This window comes from Rhinatrema bivittatum, chromosome 1, assembly GCF_901001135.1.
Source record: "Rhinatrema bivittatum chromosome 1, aRhiBiv1.1, whole genome shotgun sequence".
Classification (NCBI taxonomy): Eukaryota; Metazoa; Chordata; class Amphibia; order Gymnophiona; family Rhinatrematidae; genus Rhinatrema; species Rhinatrema bivittatum.
In genome coordinates, this window is record NC_042615.1 from 835,666,551 (window position 1) to 835,682,899 (window position 16,349).

The 16,349-nt window shown below is 45.9% G+C and overlaps 1 protein-coding gene across 1 annotated transcript in view; it reads right to left on the reverse strand.

The window, feature by feature from the left end:
* Positions 1-2,646: 2,646 nt before the first annotated feature.
* The window catches only part of LOC115079657 (proline-rich receptor-like protein kinase PERK8), a 110,683-nt gene continuing 96,980 nt past the window's right edge, over positions 2,647-16,349 (reverse strand). Inside the window, exons 9-12 of the mRNA XM_029583384.1 lie at positions 8,445-8,510; positions 7,927-7,962; positions 5,408-5,501; positions 2,647-3,565 (exon numbers count right to left, since the gene is read on the reverse strand). Coding sequence (XP_029439244.1) covers positions 3,499-3,565; positions 5,408-5,501; positions 7,927-7,962; positions 8,445-8,510 — 263 coding nt within the window. The 3' untranslated portion in view covers positions 2,647-3,498. The remainder of the gene's footprint in view (positions 3,566-5,407; positions 5,502-7,926; positions 7,963-8,444; positions 8,511-16,349) is intronic.

Below are 16,349 nucleotides of genomic sequence, written 5' to 3' on the forward strand. Positions count from 1 at the left end.
GGTCACTGTACTCTCTATCTCCTGGGGAGTCACTGTGCAGCCTCTCCCTTTTCCTTAGGGGATATTTATCACCTGAGGTCGCTGTACTCTCTATCTCCTGGGGAGTCACTGTGCAGCCTCTCCCTTTTCCTTAGGGGATATTTATCACCCTGAGGTCACTGTACTCTCTATCTCCTGGGGAGTCACTGTGCAGCCTCTCCCTTTTCCTTAGGGGATATTTATCACCCTGAGGTCGCTGTACTCTCTATCTCCTGGGGAATCACCGTGCAGCCACTCCCTTTTCCTTAGGGGATATTTATCACCCTTACCTCAGTGTCTTTGCTTCTGTAGAGGTACTCAAAAAGTTTTATTCAGGTTAATAGAATCAGATTTGGTCTGTGGTTGGACAGAGCATGAGCCAAACCATGATGTCCCTGCTTATATAACAAAGAAGCTAGTTGCACTTTATATACAAACCAGTTTATGGAAGCATGAGCTTTCAAGGATGAGAGTCCTGTTTGTTAGATACATTGATTTGTCTATGGTGCCAGCAGCCTCTTTTGCTGCTGCAGACTAACGAAGCTCCCCTCAGCTTCCCTGGTTCTCAGTCCACTCCTCTAACCACTAGGGCACTCCTCCACCATGTATTATCTGACTTACCCATTGGGAAGTAATCCAGAATTAGATCTTTGGTCCCTGTTCCCCAGTACACACAGCGGACTGGTGAGTATTTTAGTGATGTATAACAAATGTACAGGTTCATATTCAAAGGGGTTTGCTGACTAAGTTTGGACTTAGCTGGAGAAACCTCACTGACTGGGAGAGTTTTAGTCGGGTAAGTCATTCTCCAGCTGGAAATTCCCTGTTTGTTGTGGTGGAGAACAGGCCTTGAGTTACCCGGGAAACTTAGCCAGAAAACGGGATTTTATCTTGTCTTATAGGTTTATTATATTTTATATTGTTGCTTTTACTTGCATTGGTTTGTAATAGATTTTATTGATGGTATTCATTTAATTTTAAATTGCTTTATTGAGAGGTGATATAACTGGAAATATATATAGATAAATAATAAAAGGAAAATACTGTTAAACTTATTCAGCAGGAAACACGGCTTCCTGAATACCTCGGCTACCTTTATTGAGTGACCTGTTGCTCACTGCTCCACTCAGTACTCACCTGTCTTTATTCCTTTGAAATACTGAGATAGGTAATGCCACAAACCCTGAAATTGTAATTTCCAGCATTCACGAGTTCCAACCATACGCTGGCATCAGTGATCAATTCTACTCCCCAGATGTGTCAGAGATACCATGAATGTAACCAATAACTTGTACAGATCAATTCTCCTAGTTATTCCCCCTTCCTACAAGTCCATTTCCTGATCCCGGAAAGGGACCAGGAGGGGGTGACCATGACAGAGGTGAAGCCCCCTATCCCTGCAGCCTGAGTGCAGAGCCCTTTTAATTAAAAGGATAAATCTTAAATCAAGTTTCCTATTTCTACTTCATTCTAGAAGTGAGACCCAGAGCTCTTGCTCTTGTATTTCCTCCTGGAAATGGCTTCCTCGTGCAATCATGCCAATCTCCAGCCACTGCATGTTCCCTCACGTCCTGGACGCTTCCTCCCGTACCTCACATTTCCTTCCACCAGACATCAGAAAGGCGCCGAATCCCTGTTACTCCTCAGTAATCCCCCTGTTACTTCTCAGTAATCCCTGTTACTCCTCAGTAATCCACGTTACTCCTCAGTAATCCACGTTACTCCTCAGTAATCCCTGTTGTTCCTCAGTAATCCCCATTACTTCTCAGTAATCCCCATTATTCCTCAGTAATCCCTGTTACTCTTCAGTAATCCCTGTTGCTCCTCAGTAAACTCCCAGTTACTCCTCAGTAAACACCCCGTTAATCCTCAGAAATCCCTGTTACTCCTCAGCAAACTCCGTTACTCCGCAGTAATTCGTTACTCCTCAGTAAACTCCCTGTTACTCCTTAGTAAACTCCCTGTTACTCCTTAGTAAACTCCCCGTTACTCCTCAGTAAACTCCCTGCCTGCTGTAATGGGGTGAGCAGCAGACCTGGTGCAAGGTTTGATGCCAGATGGAGGAATAAACGGCAAAACGTCAGCTCTACAATCCCTAAACCTAATTCCACCTTTCTTTTGGTTTCTGACTGAGATTTAACTTATTGCATTAACCTTTCCCAATTGTGGGTACCGTGACCCTTCCTAACAGACAGTGTATGAACTGAATTTTTCTTCCCTTTTCCAATGATATCAACTTGTCTGAGGGTATTCAAGAGCAAATGTGAGTATTATTAATCAGTATTTGGATGACTCTAGGCCAGGCTCAGAGCAGGTCTAAAGTTATCCAGTCTTGTCTGCCTCGATAGCGTAAGACTTAACCCACGATATTACAAATATATCCCTAATACAGCCAGATGAGTGGTAAAAATAAAAGTGGCCTGATTCTCACCCCCTTCCAATATTTCACAAATGGCCCTGCCGGGCCGGGAACCTCCCATCCCCCCAAACCCTTCCAAAAGTGCATTAAATCCTTAGGTTGCTTTCCCCTCCGGTCCCAGGTTTCTTTTAATATTAATCTGGCTCCTTGTCCCCCTCTCCAATCCCTAATATTCCAAGATTAAGTGGCATAAGAAGGACACACTCCTATCTAGAAAGATCTGTTTCCGTGTTTATTATAAATTTTACACTTACGTACGTAATAAAATATTTGAAGATAGATATTTTGTTTTAGAATTCTAAACCTTTCCCCTGATAGAAGGCTCCTCTCACAGGGACTCTGCTGTAAGGCAAGATTCGATGCTTCCCCGCTGGGGGAATGAGGTAAAGTCCTGAGACCTGGGAGACGTAAGACACTGCGGTAAAAGGGAAGCCACGCACACTCTCTACGGCTCTCAAAATAGGGACAAAGTCCGTAGCTGCCTTTCCTCGAGGACTTTGTACCAATTCTGAACGGCAGAGATCTGCAGCTGCTCTGCCCCGTGGGTGCACTCGTTCTGGATCCCCTGCTCCTGCTCTTACCCACGTGCAGGGCGGGCAATTCTCGAGACAACCCCCTGCTGAGAGGCTGGGGGCATGGAGACTCTGCGAGCTTAGAATAATCCATGCAACTGGGAGTTAGCGGGACGGGCCAGGCAGAGTCTGCATTACCCATTGGGCAGAGTTAGCATCGTCCATGTAGCTGAGGAGATCCTGGTGGCATGGTGCTTGTGCCAGGCAGCTGGAGGTGCTATGCCTGGCAGGCAGGAGATCGGGGGGTCACAGCCACAGCTGGGCAGAAGGGAGTGGAGTGGAGGCTTCACTGGGTGACACTGGTTAGAGAAAGGGGCTTCTCTCTAGCTCCCACGTCTCACAACGGAGATGAAATGCTTATGGTATATCCTGCTTTTACATTCAAGATGTAGGACACCGGATGCCCTGATGGCACGGGAGGTGCTTCTGGCATCTCTTCAGCTTTTGCACTGCTTAAGGCTCAGTTGGCTGGGCTGGGATGGGTGTCTGTCAAGCAATGTTCTCTTCCAGCGTCGCTGCTTTGTAGATGACATTTGGTTTATTTTCAGTGTTCAGCCTGAGAAAAGGGATAGAGACAAGAAAACAATATGAGAGATCCAGAGGAGGAGAGACACATTGGTAGTGCAGAATGAAAAAAGAAACAATGAGAAAAGGGTGGAGGGGAAAGAAAGACTGAGCTGAGAAACACAGAAGAGACAAAACTGACCCTTCTAATGTACGGCATGATCCAGCTGCAAACCCCCAGCGCGATCCAGCTGCAACCCCCAGCACGATTCATCTGCAACCCCCCCAGCGCGATTCAGCTGCAAACCCCAGCACGATCCAGCTGCAACCCCCAGCGCGATTCAGCTGCAACCCCCAGCGCGATTCAGCTGCAAACCCCAGCGCGATTCAGCTGCAACCTCCAGCGCGATTCAGCTGCAACCCCCAGCGCGATTCAGCTGCAACCCCCAGCGCGATTCAGCTGCAAACCCCAGCGCGATTCAGCTGCAACCTCCAACGCGATTCAGCTGCAACCCCCCAGCGCGATTCAGCTGCAACCTCCAGCGCGATTCAGCTGCAACCCCCAGCGCGATTCAGCTGCAACCCCCAGCGCGATTCAGCTGCAACCCCCAGCGCGATTCAGCTGCAAACCCCAGCACGATCCAGCTGCAACCCCCAGTGCGATTCAGCTGCAACCCCCAGTGCGATTCAGCTGCAAACCCCAGCGCGATTCAGCTGCAACCTCCAGCGCGATTCAGCTGCAACCCCCAGCGCGATTCAGCTGCAACCCCCAGCGCGATTCAGCTGCAAACCCCAGCGCGATTCAGCTGCAACCTCCAGCGCGATTCAGCTGCAACCCCCAGCGCGATTCAGCTGCAACCTCCAGCGCGATTCAGCTGCAACCCCCAGCGCGATTCAGCTGCAACCTCCAGCGCGATTCAGCTGCAAACCCCAGCGCGATTCAGCTGCAACCCCCAGCGCGATCCAGCTGCAACCCCAGCATGATTGAGCTGCTCTATGGAGCTAACGTTTACCCTGTGATCAGTGAGGCTGTTTGCTTCTTTGCTGCAGTATGAAGCGCAGCTGTCCAGGGCCTTTATCTTGGCACCGTGTTTGAGTCCTAGGCTTGGTGGCACTCGCATTATATGAAAGCCTTGTTCATGTGGAGTTCTGTATCCCCCCCTTGGGTCAGTTTTTAAATCCATATCTGAGCCCTGCATGCACACTGGGGGTGCTGAATCTAAGCATGAATATTGGGGGGCTCTATCTAAGCCCAGGGTAATTGTTGGGGTGCTGTGTCTGAGTTGTGTCCATTCTTCAGATAGGACAACCAAGCTGTAAGGCAGATACAAATATATTTAATGAGCTGAGCCAAGCCATGAGGTTCATGAATGATTAGGGGAGCCGTCCTGACGAGCCGTTACAATAACTCCTTCCCCTGACCACAATTCTCCTGACAGCTCCACAGACTAAACTGCTGATTGTACTCATGCACTCACCACAGGGCAGCTCTTCACATCCCTGCCCTGCAAGACCTTATTATTAATACGAAACCCTTTACTGCTCGCGCTCTCCGCTGTGCGCGAGGTGATTTTTACAGAAGCACACGCAGATAAAGTCTTAGGCCTGCGGTATCTGCTTCCTTCCCGCAGCCCCTGCGGCGCATGCGAAGGAGACGTGAACGTGTTGTAATAAAAGGAATGAGATCCCGCAGAGGATGTGACCTGATTCCTAGCACTCGACCCCGCAGTGGACGCTAGGAGGATGCGGCTGCTCGGCCGCTCTAATCTCCAAACCTTGACCCGGGACAGTGCCGGACCTTCCCTTCCATCCATTACTCGCTAGGACCTTGGATTGCCACGGTGTTTGCTTCGAGTTAACGTTGGCTGTGCGTCCAGCATTTTTCCCCTCTTACCGTCTGCTTCTGCTCTTCTGCCTTCTGGCGTAGATGAAGAAGGCCAGAGCAGTGACCCCAAAGAGGATTCCGAAGATAATCGCCAACATGTCACCTACGGAGAGAGAAGGGAATGAGCAGATAATAGGACCCTACATCAGCCCTTAGGCAGAGAGATGACCAGCGAGAGGCAGACACGTGGAAACAGGAGCAGAGAAAAAGACCACTTGCTCCATCCAGTTTGCCTCGTTTTGCCTGCCGACGGTGCTCCCACAGGTCCTGCTGCATCTGGGATGTCTCTCCCTCCCTCCAACATTAAGGTCCCCTTGCGTCTATCCCTTGCTTGCCTGAATTCTGGCACCGTTTTGGTCCCTAGGACCTCTGTAGGAGTCTACTCCAGTTGTCCACCGCCTTCTCAGTGGTGAAGTATTTTCTCACCTGCCTTTGGAGCTTCTCTCCCTTCACCTTTATATGATGACCCCTTGTCTCTGAGCTTCTTGTCTCTGTACAAAAAGCTAACTTGGGCAACGCTACTGATATTTCAAGCTCTATATTCAAATGTTTGTGTCATATTTCCTCTTTACCTTCTTTAGCTCTCGCAGTCGCTCTGTGTATGGTTTACAGTGCACTCGTGCACAAATCTGGTGGCCCTCCCTTGAATTGCCTGTGCCTTATCAATGTCCTTTGTATTCAAAGTGGTGTCTGGACAGAGTCCTGTACAGAGGTAGCATCACTTCTCTCCCTACCAGCAATACCTCCCCTTATGCCCACAAGTGTACTATTGTCTTCCCCAAACGCTTTCTCACATTGAGTGGTCATCTTGAGTTAACCAGAGATGACCCCCAGGCTGCTAGGACTTCCCATCCAAAATGGAATTTGACCCTTGAACTTCTGTACCTCAAATCATAATTTTGCATCCCTTTGTGTTAAAGCATAGTTGCCAAACCCCTGACCATTCTCTATGATATCTTTCTGTTTACAGATCCCCTTTGGCAGGTCTGCTCTGCTGCACTCCTCCTTCCGGTCCTTCTATAATGTCAATTACAAGACACAGAAGACAACTTCAGCCCTATGGCAGCCTCCTGCTCATTTTCCGGTCACCAAAGAAGACCCCACTGCCCATCACATTGAGTCCTGTTACTCAACCGGTTCATTTCCAGTTTATAATTATTTTCCCAAACTGGCTACCTTGTTCACTGGTCTTATATACAGAAGAGTGTCAAAGGTTTAATTGAAATGCAAACAGGTCACATCTATTTCCTCTGATCTTCTATTTAAGCCACCTCAAAGAAATCAATCGAGCTTGCTTGGCAAGATTTCCCTCTTGTGAAAATCATATAAATGAATACAATAATAAATAAACAAATATAGCCTAGGATACTCTAATCCATTGGCTTCAAGGTATTGCACTATCCCATCCTCGGTAATGTTTCCATAACTTTGCCCACCACTGATGTCTCGCACATAGATTTACAGTTTTCCATTTATTGTTTGCTCCTAGATAAATGAACAGACAGACAGATGGATGACTAGACAAGTAACAGAGAAACATCACAGACATCTCAAATGATAATAAACAAGGTTACCAGTTGTAGGCAGAAGCATAATTAGGCAGATGGACAGAAAGAAAGATGGAAGTCATACTGCTATTTAACAGTGTGATTAGTAAGAAACAAGTGGATAGTGATGTACTGGGAATGAAAGAGAGACAGATGGATAGAGTTGATAGTTGAACTGAGCGAGAAATAGAAAGATAGAGCTGGTATAGGAAGTCAGAGAGAGATAGAGGGATAGAGTTGGTACAGGGAGTGAGTAAGACAGCTGGATAGAGTGAGAAAAGGATGGATAGAGTTGGATATAGGGCATGAGCAAGAGACAGAATGAGAAATTGATGGATAGAGTTCATATAGGGAGTGAGCAAGAGATGGATAGAGTGAGGGAAGGATGGATGGTAATGGAAGTGAGTGAGAGATGGATGGATTGAGTGAGACATGGAAGGATAAAGTTATTAGAATGAACAAGAGATGGACGAATACAGTTGGTACAGGGAGTGATTGAGGGACAGATGGATAGAGTGAGAGAAGGATGGATGGAGTTGGTAATGGAAGTGAGTGAGAGATGGATGGATTGAGTGAGACATGGAATGATAAAGTTGTAAGAGTGAGCAAGAGATGGATGGATAGAGTTGGTACAGGGAGTGATTGAGGGATGGATGGATAGAGTGAGAGAAGGACAGACAGAATTGATATAGGGAGAGATTGAGTGATGGACGGATGAGAAAGGGGGATGGGTAGCATTAGTATAGGGCAGAAGTGGTCAATTCTGGTCTCCGAGAGCCACAAACAGGACAGATTTTCAGAATATCCGCAATGAATGTGCATGAGATAGACTTGCATGCAATGTTTTCATTGTATGCAAATCTGTCTCATGAATATTAATTATGGGCATCCTGAAAACCAGGTCTTTTTGTGGCTCTTGCGGACCAGCATTGGCCACCCCTGTTGTAGGGAGTGAGTGATTGATGATGGCGTGTACTATACCTGTTCCGAGAGTGGATGCATGGTGCTGTTCTGTAACTAAACAAGAAATTGAAACACTGATTATTGATCCAGTAATGCTATCTGCAGGGGCTGAGTTCTTCCAGCTAGATAATACCTTCCTGGAGGAGCTGAGGAGGGAGGGGGGATTGGGCACTGCTTTAGTCAGGAGGGGAAGGGATCCGGGTACCACTGCCCCATTACTAGTTCCTTTTCTTCTATTTACCCGAGTAACCTCGGGATGGGTATTTGGCTGATCAGAGTAACCAAGAATCTTTTGTGCTGAATATCAGAGAAAGTGAAATAGCTCCCCAGGAACGCCTGTAATTCCGCCTCTCTGTACCTGCCTAACTCTTCTACTGTGATGAGTTCCCCGGGCAAAATTTAGCCAGGGAAATCTTTAAATCTTGACAAACCTTTTGCACAGTTTAGTAAAAGCCATGGGAAATAACTTTTGCTAAAATGCAGCTTAGGGGGACATGGTCTGCAATCCCTGCTCTTCCATCACAGATTTTCCCCACCTCCATTGTCCGGGATGTTGTTCCTGGGCTGCGAGGCGTCTGCTCCTCTGCTTTCACCGTCTGCATCTGGAAGGAAGAATGTATTTGTTAGCTGGTCCCATCTCCGTCTGGGAGATGCCAAGGCCTCTCTTCTGACCCTAAGCAGAGGCATTAGAACAGAATTAACTTCTCTTAGGGCTTCCACAATCGACAATTCGGCCTTTAGGAGTACTTCAAACTACCGCAACACGGATACTGAGCAACACAAAAAAATATGATCACATCACACCGGTCTTGATTTCATTACATTGGCTTACGATAAAATATCGCATAGAACACAAAGCTCTCTGCATCCTACACAGAACAATCTTTGGGGAAGGAACAGAATGGTTTAATGCATCTATAAGATTACACATCCCCCAAAGAAACCTCAGATCCAGCAACAAGGGCCTTCTCGCTATACTGAGAGTAAAATCAGGGCATCTAACGCAGGTCAGAAACAGGGCCATCTCTCTGTACCGAGAGTAAAATCAGCACATCTAACGCAGGTCAGAAACAGGGCCATCTCTCTGTACCGAGAGTAAAATCAGCGCATCTAACGCAGGTCAGAAACAGGGCCATCTCTCTGTACCGAGAGTAAAATCAGGGCATCTAACGCAGGTCAGAAACAGGGCCATCTCTCTGTACCGAGAGTAAAATCAGCGCATCTAACGCAGGTCAGAAACAGGGCCATCTCTCTGTACCGAGAGTAAAATCAGCGCATCTAACGCAGGTCAGAAACAGGGCCATCTCTCTGTACCGAGAGTAAAATCAGCACATCTAACGCAGGTCAGAAACAGGGCCTTCTCTCTGTACCGAGAGTAAAATCAGGGCATCTAACGCAGGTCAGAAACAGGGCCATCTCTCTGTACCGAGAGTAAAATCAGCACATCTAACGCAGGTCAGAAACAGGGCCATCTCTCTGTACCGAGAGTAAAATCAGCGCATCTAACGCAGGTCAGAAACAGGGCCATCTCTCTGTACCGAGAGTAAAATCAGCACATCTAACGCAGGTCAGAAACAGGGCCATCTCTCTGTACCGAGAGTAAAATCAGCGCATCTAACGCAGGTCAGAAACAGGGCCATCTCTCTGTACCGAGAGTAAAATCAGGGCATCTAACGCAGGTCAGAAACAGGGCCATCTCTCTGTACCGAGAGTAAAATCAGGGCATCTAACGCAGGTCAGAAACAGGGCCTTCTCTCTGTACCGAGAGTAAAATCAGGGCATCTAACGCAGGTCAGAAACAGGGCCATCTCTCTGTACCGAGAGTAAAATCAGGGCATCTAACGCAGGTCAGAAACAGGGCCTTCTCTCTGTACCGAGAGTAAAATCAGGGCATCTAACGCAGGTCAGAAACAGGGCCATCTCTCTGTACCGAGAGTAAAATCAGGGCATCTAACGCAGGTCAGAAACAGGGCCTTCTCTCTGTACCGAGAGTAAAATCAGGGCATCTAACGCAGGTCAGAAACAGGGCCATCTCTCTGTACCGAGAGTAAAATCAGGGCATCTAACGCAGGTCAGAAACAGGGCCTTCTCTCTGTACCGAGAGTAAAATCAGGGCATCTAACGCAGGTCAGAAACAGGGCCATCTCTCTGTACCGAGAGTAAAATCAGGGCATCTAACGCAGGTCAGAAACAGGGCCATCTCTCTGTACCGAGAGTAAAATCAGGGCATCTAACGCAGGTCAGAAACAGGGCCATCTCTCTGTACCGAGAGTAAAATCAGGGCATCTAACGCAGGTCAGAAACAGGGCCATCTCTCTGTACCGAGAGTAAAATCAGGGCATCTAACGCAGGTCAGAAACAGGGCCATCTCTCTGTACCGAGAGTAAAATCAGGGCATCTAACGCAGGTCAGAAACAGGGCCATCTCTCTGTACCGAGAGTAAAATCAGCGCATCTAACGCAGGTCAGAAACAGGGCCATCTCTCTGTACCGAGAGTAAAATCAGCGCATCTAACGCAGGTCAGAAACAGGGCCTTCTCTCTGTACCGAGAGTAAAATCAGGGCATCTAACGCAGGTCAGAAACAGGGCCATCTCTCTGTACCGAGAGTAAAATCAGGGCATCTAACGCAGGTCAGAAACAGGGCCTTCTCTCTGTACCGAGAGTAAAATCAGGGCATCTAACGCAGGTCAGAAACAGGGCCATCTCTCTGTACCGAGAGTAAAATCAGGGCATCTAACGCAGGTCAGAAACAGGGCCATCTCTCTGTACCGAGAGTAAAATCAGGGCATCTAACGCAGGTCAGAAACAGGGCCATCTCTCTGTACCGAGAGTAAAATCAGGGCATCTAACGCAGGTCAGAAACAGGGCCATCTCTCTGTACCGAGAGTAAAATCAGGGCATCTAACGCAGGTCAGAAACAGGGCCTTCTCTCTGTACCGAGAGTAAAATCAGGGCATCTAACGCAGGTCAGAAACAGGGCCTTCTCTCTGTACCGAGAGTAAAATCAGGGCATCTAACGCAGGTCAGAAACAGGGCCATCTCTCTGTACCGAGAGTAAAATCAGCACATCTAACGCAGGTCAGAAACAGGGCCTTCTCTCTGTACCGAGAGTAAAATCAGGGCATCTAACGCAGGTCAGAAACAGGGCCATCTCTCTGTACCGAGAGTAAAATCAGGGCATCTAACGCAGGTCAGAAACAGGGCCATCTCTCTGTACCGAGAGTAAAATCAGCACATCTAACGCAGGTCAGAAACAGGGCCTTCTCTCTGTACCGAGAGTAAAATCAGGGCATCTAACGCAGGTCAGAAACAGGGCCATCTCTCTGTACCGAGAGTAAAATCAGCGCATCTAACGCAGGTCAGAAACAGGGCCATCTCTCTGTACCGAGAGTAAAATCAGGGCATCTAACGCAGGTCAGAAACAGGGCCATCTCTCTGTACCGAGAGTAAAATCAGAGCATCTAACGCAGGTCAGAAACAGGGCCATCTCTCTGTACCGAGAGTAAAATCAGCACATCTAACGCAGGTCAGAAACAGGGCCATCTCTCTTTCGGGACCAAAAATTTGGAATGCATTACTAGAAAACTTAAGATTGCAGCAGAACCAGAAAACATTTAAACGAGAATTAAAAACTTGGTTATTTTGCAAAGCCTATGATGAGATTGACCAGGTGAAATAGCAAGCTCACTTACTTTTAATTTATTTTAATGTACTTTTAGACTGTTGATAATGTATTAACCTAATATTTCTTTTATTATTGATGTTATTTGTGGTTTTTTTTTTTGGAGCTACATAAACCGTTGTGATGGAACCCTCTAAACGACGTTCTATAAAATGTTACAAATAAATAAATAGAATTACATTTGAGATGTTGTAGACATAAAAGGAACAGCAGATGTTAATTACAGAAGAGGATAATAGTGTAAGGATTGTTGGGGGGGGGGGGAGGGGGTTATGGAGGTCTTCCCAGATCACTCAGGAGCACAGGCAGAGTTTGGGAGGGGTGTGGGAGAGGGCAATGCTCCTATTACGGAATCGACCCATGACAGAGGAGGCTTGTGCGGACGTCGGTGGCTACAATGAGTGTGAGGCGAGTGACAGGAAGAGGCAGGAGCACGGACCAAGGGGACTCAATGCATGCGCAGTGCGGCTGCACCGAGGAATGGGATTCGTGACACACGGACTTTTATCCACATTAAAAGGGGCTCTTCCCGGAGGCTCGTCCAGGCTGGGGGAGTAAAGTACACCTGCAGAGGGGGATTTTCAAATCTGCATGCATCCTTTGTATCTATTCATTTTGTTTACTAGTAAACGTTATCATTAGGGACATCGCAGAGATGGGAGGTCCAGCGGGGGGGCAGTCGTCACTCAGGGATTTCAGGGGAGGTCGATCCCCTAAAGGCCGGGTCAGTCATGAGGAGTACAAATGGTGACCCCGTAAGTTGCTGGCAGGCGTTGTCGTGAAGAGACCAGGGAGAGAAGCCGAGGGAGTGGACGCTACTCTGGAGACGGGATCTCCTGTAAGACTGGTGGAAGGTGCAGGTAAAGAGAACGCCAATCCAGACATCTTAAACGCCTGCCACTAACGAGGGAGTAATGAAGAATAAGATGAAGGGGGTTCTGCATTTTCCTGTGCAGCTGACGAGATAAAGGCCTTGTTGGGATCCAAGCGTTAGAAAGTGACTTAAGAAGCATAAGAAACTGTATTCTACTTTTCTGCAACTTGAGAAATTGTTTCCTGCCTCCATTTTTCCATGCTGACTGTTGATTGGTTTCCTCTCAGTTTAAAACACATCCCAGGGGTGGAGTGGGTAATACATCCAAAGAAATGTATAAACAGACAAAAACAATAACCCACAAACCCAACAATAAACAATAAATATAAAATCACCATGGACAGCAAAGGGTGACAGAAATATGTGGAAATTATGAATTTTATCAATTTTTAAGAATTATTATTATTAAATGGGCAATCTTACATAATGGTAATATATCACCAAAGGTTTAATTTCACCCTTTCTTGGATGTAACACTGAATACATTTCAATCATAGATAATTAAAAATTCTTCTTTTTTTTTTTTTTAAATAAACTCTTTATTTAGCGACACCCAAAAATTACAACAAAGTGAAGGATAGCAAAAGCACCCGAAGCTATGGTGTACATGCAGTAGAGGTATTCAATTAGTAACTGTACTGTTCACAGTTGCTCCACTACTATTGCATCGAATCTCCTTTACCCCAACAAAATCTTTCATTCAGAATTGGCCAAAGCTCTCCTCCATTGCCAATATGGATCCCACATCAAGTCGTATCTGACAGCTCTATTCTTGAGTCCAACACTGATCTTCTCCAGTACAGCAATTCCCACCAGTACTCCCATCCTGGAGAGCAGCTATTGTTATCCTAGCTGCTTGCAATGAAGGTGCTAGCAATGGTTTATGCTTAATGATAATATCAAGGGACTCAAACAGCCAGGTAGGCACAACAAAGCAGATAACACCAAATTAATACCCAAGGTATCCTGAATCTGTCTTTGTATCATTGTCTAAAAGTCCCGTGCCGTCCCTCAGCCCCTCCAACAGAGAGGACTAGCATTGCTAATGTTAGAGAAGAATACCAGACACCGGTATGTCCTGTGCAACAATTTGTACATTAATTCTCAGTGTTTATTACAGATGGACAATCTCAATGTGGCACATCCGATATCTCACCAATCCTCCTCATCTAAGGACAGAGACAAATAGTTATTCCACCTCCGTATCAAGGAATCTGCTGTTTCTATGGTTTGAGTTTCATCTTGGAGATAAAGTTCTGAAATCAATTTAGTAGATGGTCCTTGCTTGGTGACCTTCATTTCTAACCCAGATCTCTTCAGCAACACCTCCATATTCCCTTTAAGTCAAATAATATATCCCTTTACTATCAAATAAACATAGTGAGAGGACACTCCAAATTGTTGTTGCAGCTCCACAAAAGTTTTAATCTCAGAACCGTGCCACCTTTGATCCAGGAACTTGAGTCTCAGCATATCCAGTGATAAAGTAACATTAGATAATTGTGGGTTTCCAATCAGTGAGGAGATAGGGGACAGTACTTCTGGGTCTGCCTATAACAGGTTACCAACCATCCCTGAATGTAATCCAGGGACGGTTGCCGAAAAGTGCCGAAAAGTGCAGAAAGCGGAATATAAAAATCGAAATAAATAAATCAATAACTGTTCTTCACACCTTACTTAAATGAGAAATAATGGGATGTACCCTGCCAATTTCGGACAGAACCGCTGACCCAAAAGGTAAACCCAACCAGGGGAGCAACCTATAATCTCCACCTGTACCCATTCAGGATCTAGCGACACAATTGAAATTTCCTCCTGAAACCAACCTCTCGTTGCTACTGATCTGGCAGGAAGGTAGTACAGAAATAAACCTGGAACCTCCAAACCCCCACTGTCCTCGGCAGTTACAACGTTGCTAATTTAATAAGAGATGTATTTCCTTTCCAAAGAAAGGGAGATATTGGCCCCTTCAAATTTCAAAATATATACTGAGACTCCCTCAGTGCAGGGAAGGTGCTGGCAGAGATATAGAAAACGTAGCAACACCACCATTTCCACTAAATATGCCCTTGCTAACAAGAAGATAGGCAACTCTTGTCTATTGGATCAAATCTTGTTGAATTTGCTGGATAGATTAATTTATAAAGATCCAAAATATTCCCAGAAACCAAGAATCCTAAATATGTCAAGCTTGAGTCCGCTCTAGCAAAGAGCCCCAACCCAAGCCAACGGATTCCGCTTGGAACCTCAAGGAAGCCATTAATTTGGTACCTCGAGACTCCACCATATCTGTGAAAAACGGGTATAGATCTATCCACCTCAGTAATATGCAGCAGGAGATCATCTGCATATAAAGATATCTTGTGCACGCCAGATTGCATTTGAAAGCCCCCAATTTGCCCATTAGACTGCACCAGTTGAGCCAATGGTTCTAGCACTAAGTTAAACAATAACAGAAATAATGGGCAGCCCTGTCTTGTGCCTCGTTCTATTTTGAAGGATTCAGATGGGAGATCATTAGAGCTCAAGGATGTGCATATAATTGCCTCATTCCAGTTAAGAACTGTTTGAGTAAAGCCATAAGTCAATAACACTGCAAACATAAATTGCCAGGATATTTTATCGAATGCTTTATCTGCTTCAATGGACAGCACCACTCCAGGGATCTTGCACTTTCAGGCTAAATGGATTATATTGAACTCTCACTTTCACAAACCCCATCTGGTCTGCTTGAATTAATAAGGAACTACATTCTCTAATCTTAATTGCAGTATCTTTGCCAATATTTTAAGATCTGCATTCAACAAAGAGCTTGGTCTAAATTCTAAAAGAATTACATTCTAAGGGATCCCGCCCATGCTTGTATATTAAAATAATTATGGCACCAAGTAAGTTCCCAGTAAGAGCATTCAGGATTCCCAGTGAATTATAAAGTTCCTCTAAAATGCGTACAAGATTGTAAGCCCTCTAGGGACAGAAAAATACCTTCAATACCTGCAGATGATCCACTTTGAAATGCCAAAAAGTGGAATATACATTTAAAAAAAAAATGTGACCGTCAATATCATGTAGGAATGCCTATAGTTGTGTAGTCTAATACCCACAAATAGATAAATATGCTGTTTGATATCTTGTGGAAATGTATATATAGTCTAATAAAGCTCGCACATGCTTGTAAATACTTCCAGCCCTGTTTATAGTCTCATCTGTTTAGGGGTTTTCATGGGGTGAAGGGAGGTTATTCTGCCCACTAACACCTTCTTCCCCAAGTGGAGGCACCAGATGGACTGACAAAGTCCATCCGAGGTGCGCTCCTGCCAAGGAGGCATGCACAGGGAGTGAATCTTCATTATAGGAGCTCTGAGGGAGAACTTGAAATAGACAAGAAAATGCTATGAGTTAGTTCACTGTTAGCCCTGGAAGCAAAAGAGGGAGAGAGAGGGCAAGCTATGTTGATCGAATCAATCACTATGATTGGCAGAGGAAGGTCAGCCAATAATAGAACTGGTGCTTAGCCCCATCAAAAAAGGAAGAGAACAAGAAATACTTTAACAAACGTTTTGGGGCTAGAAGCCAGGGTCTGACCAAATACAGACGTGTTCCTGGAGTTTGCCTGACCCAATCAGCCTTCCATCAGGTCGAGCTCTGAACCTGTTTGTAACAAAGACTGCCTCAGCCTCCCTAAAATCCAGGTGGCTGACGTCCAAAATCTAAGGAAGAAGATAAGACTCATGGCAAAGACAGTTGCCTTTTTGGAAGTATTACCCGCTCATGGAAAGGGAGAAGAAAGGCTAGGACATAGAGATAATTTCAATTCCTGGTGTACAGAGAGTGATTTGGATATGCTGGAGGCTGGGGTCATGTATGGAGCAGTAAAAGGCTTT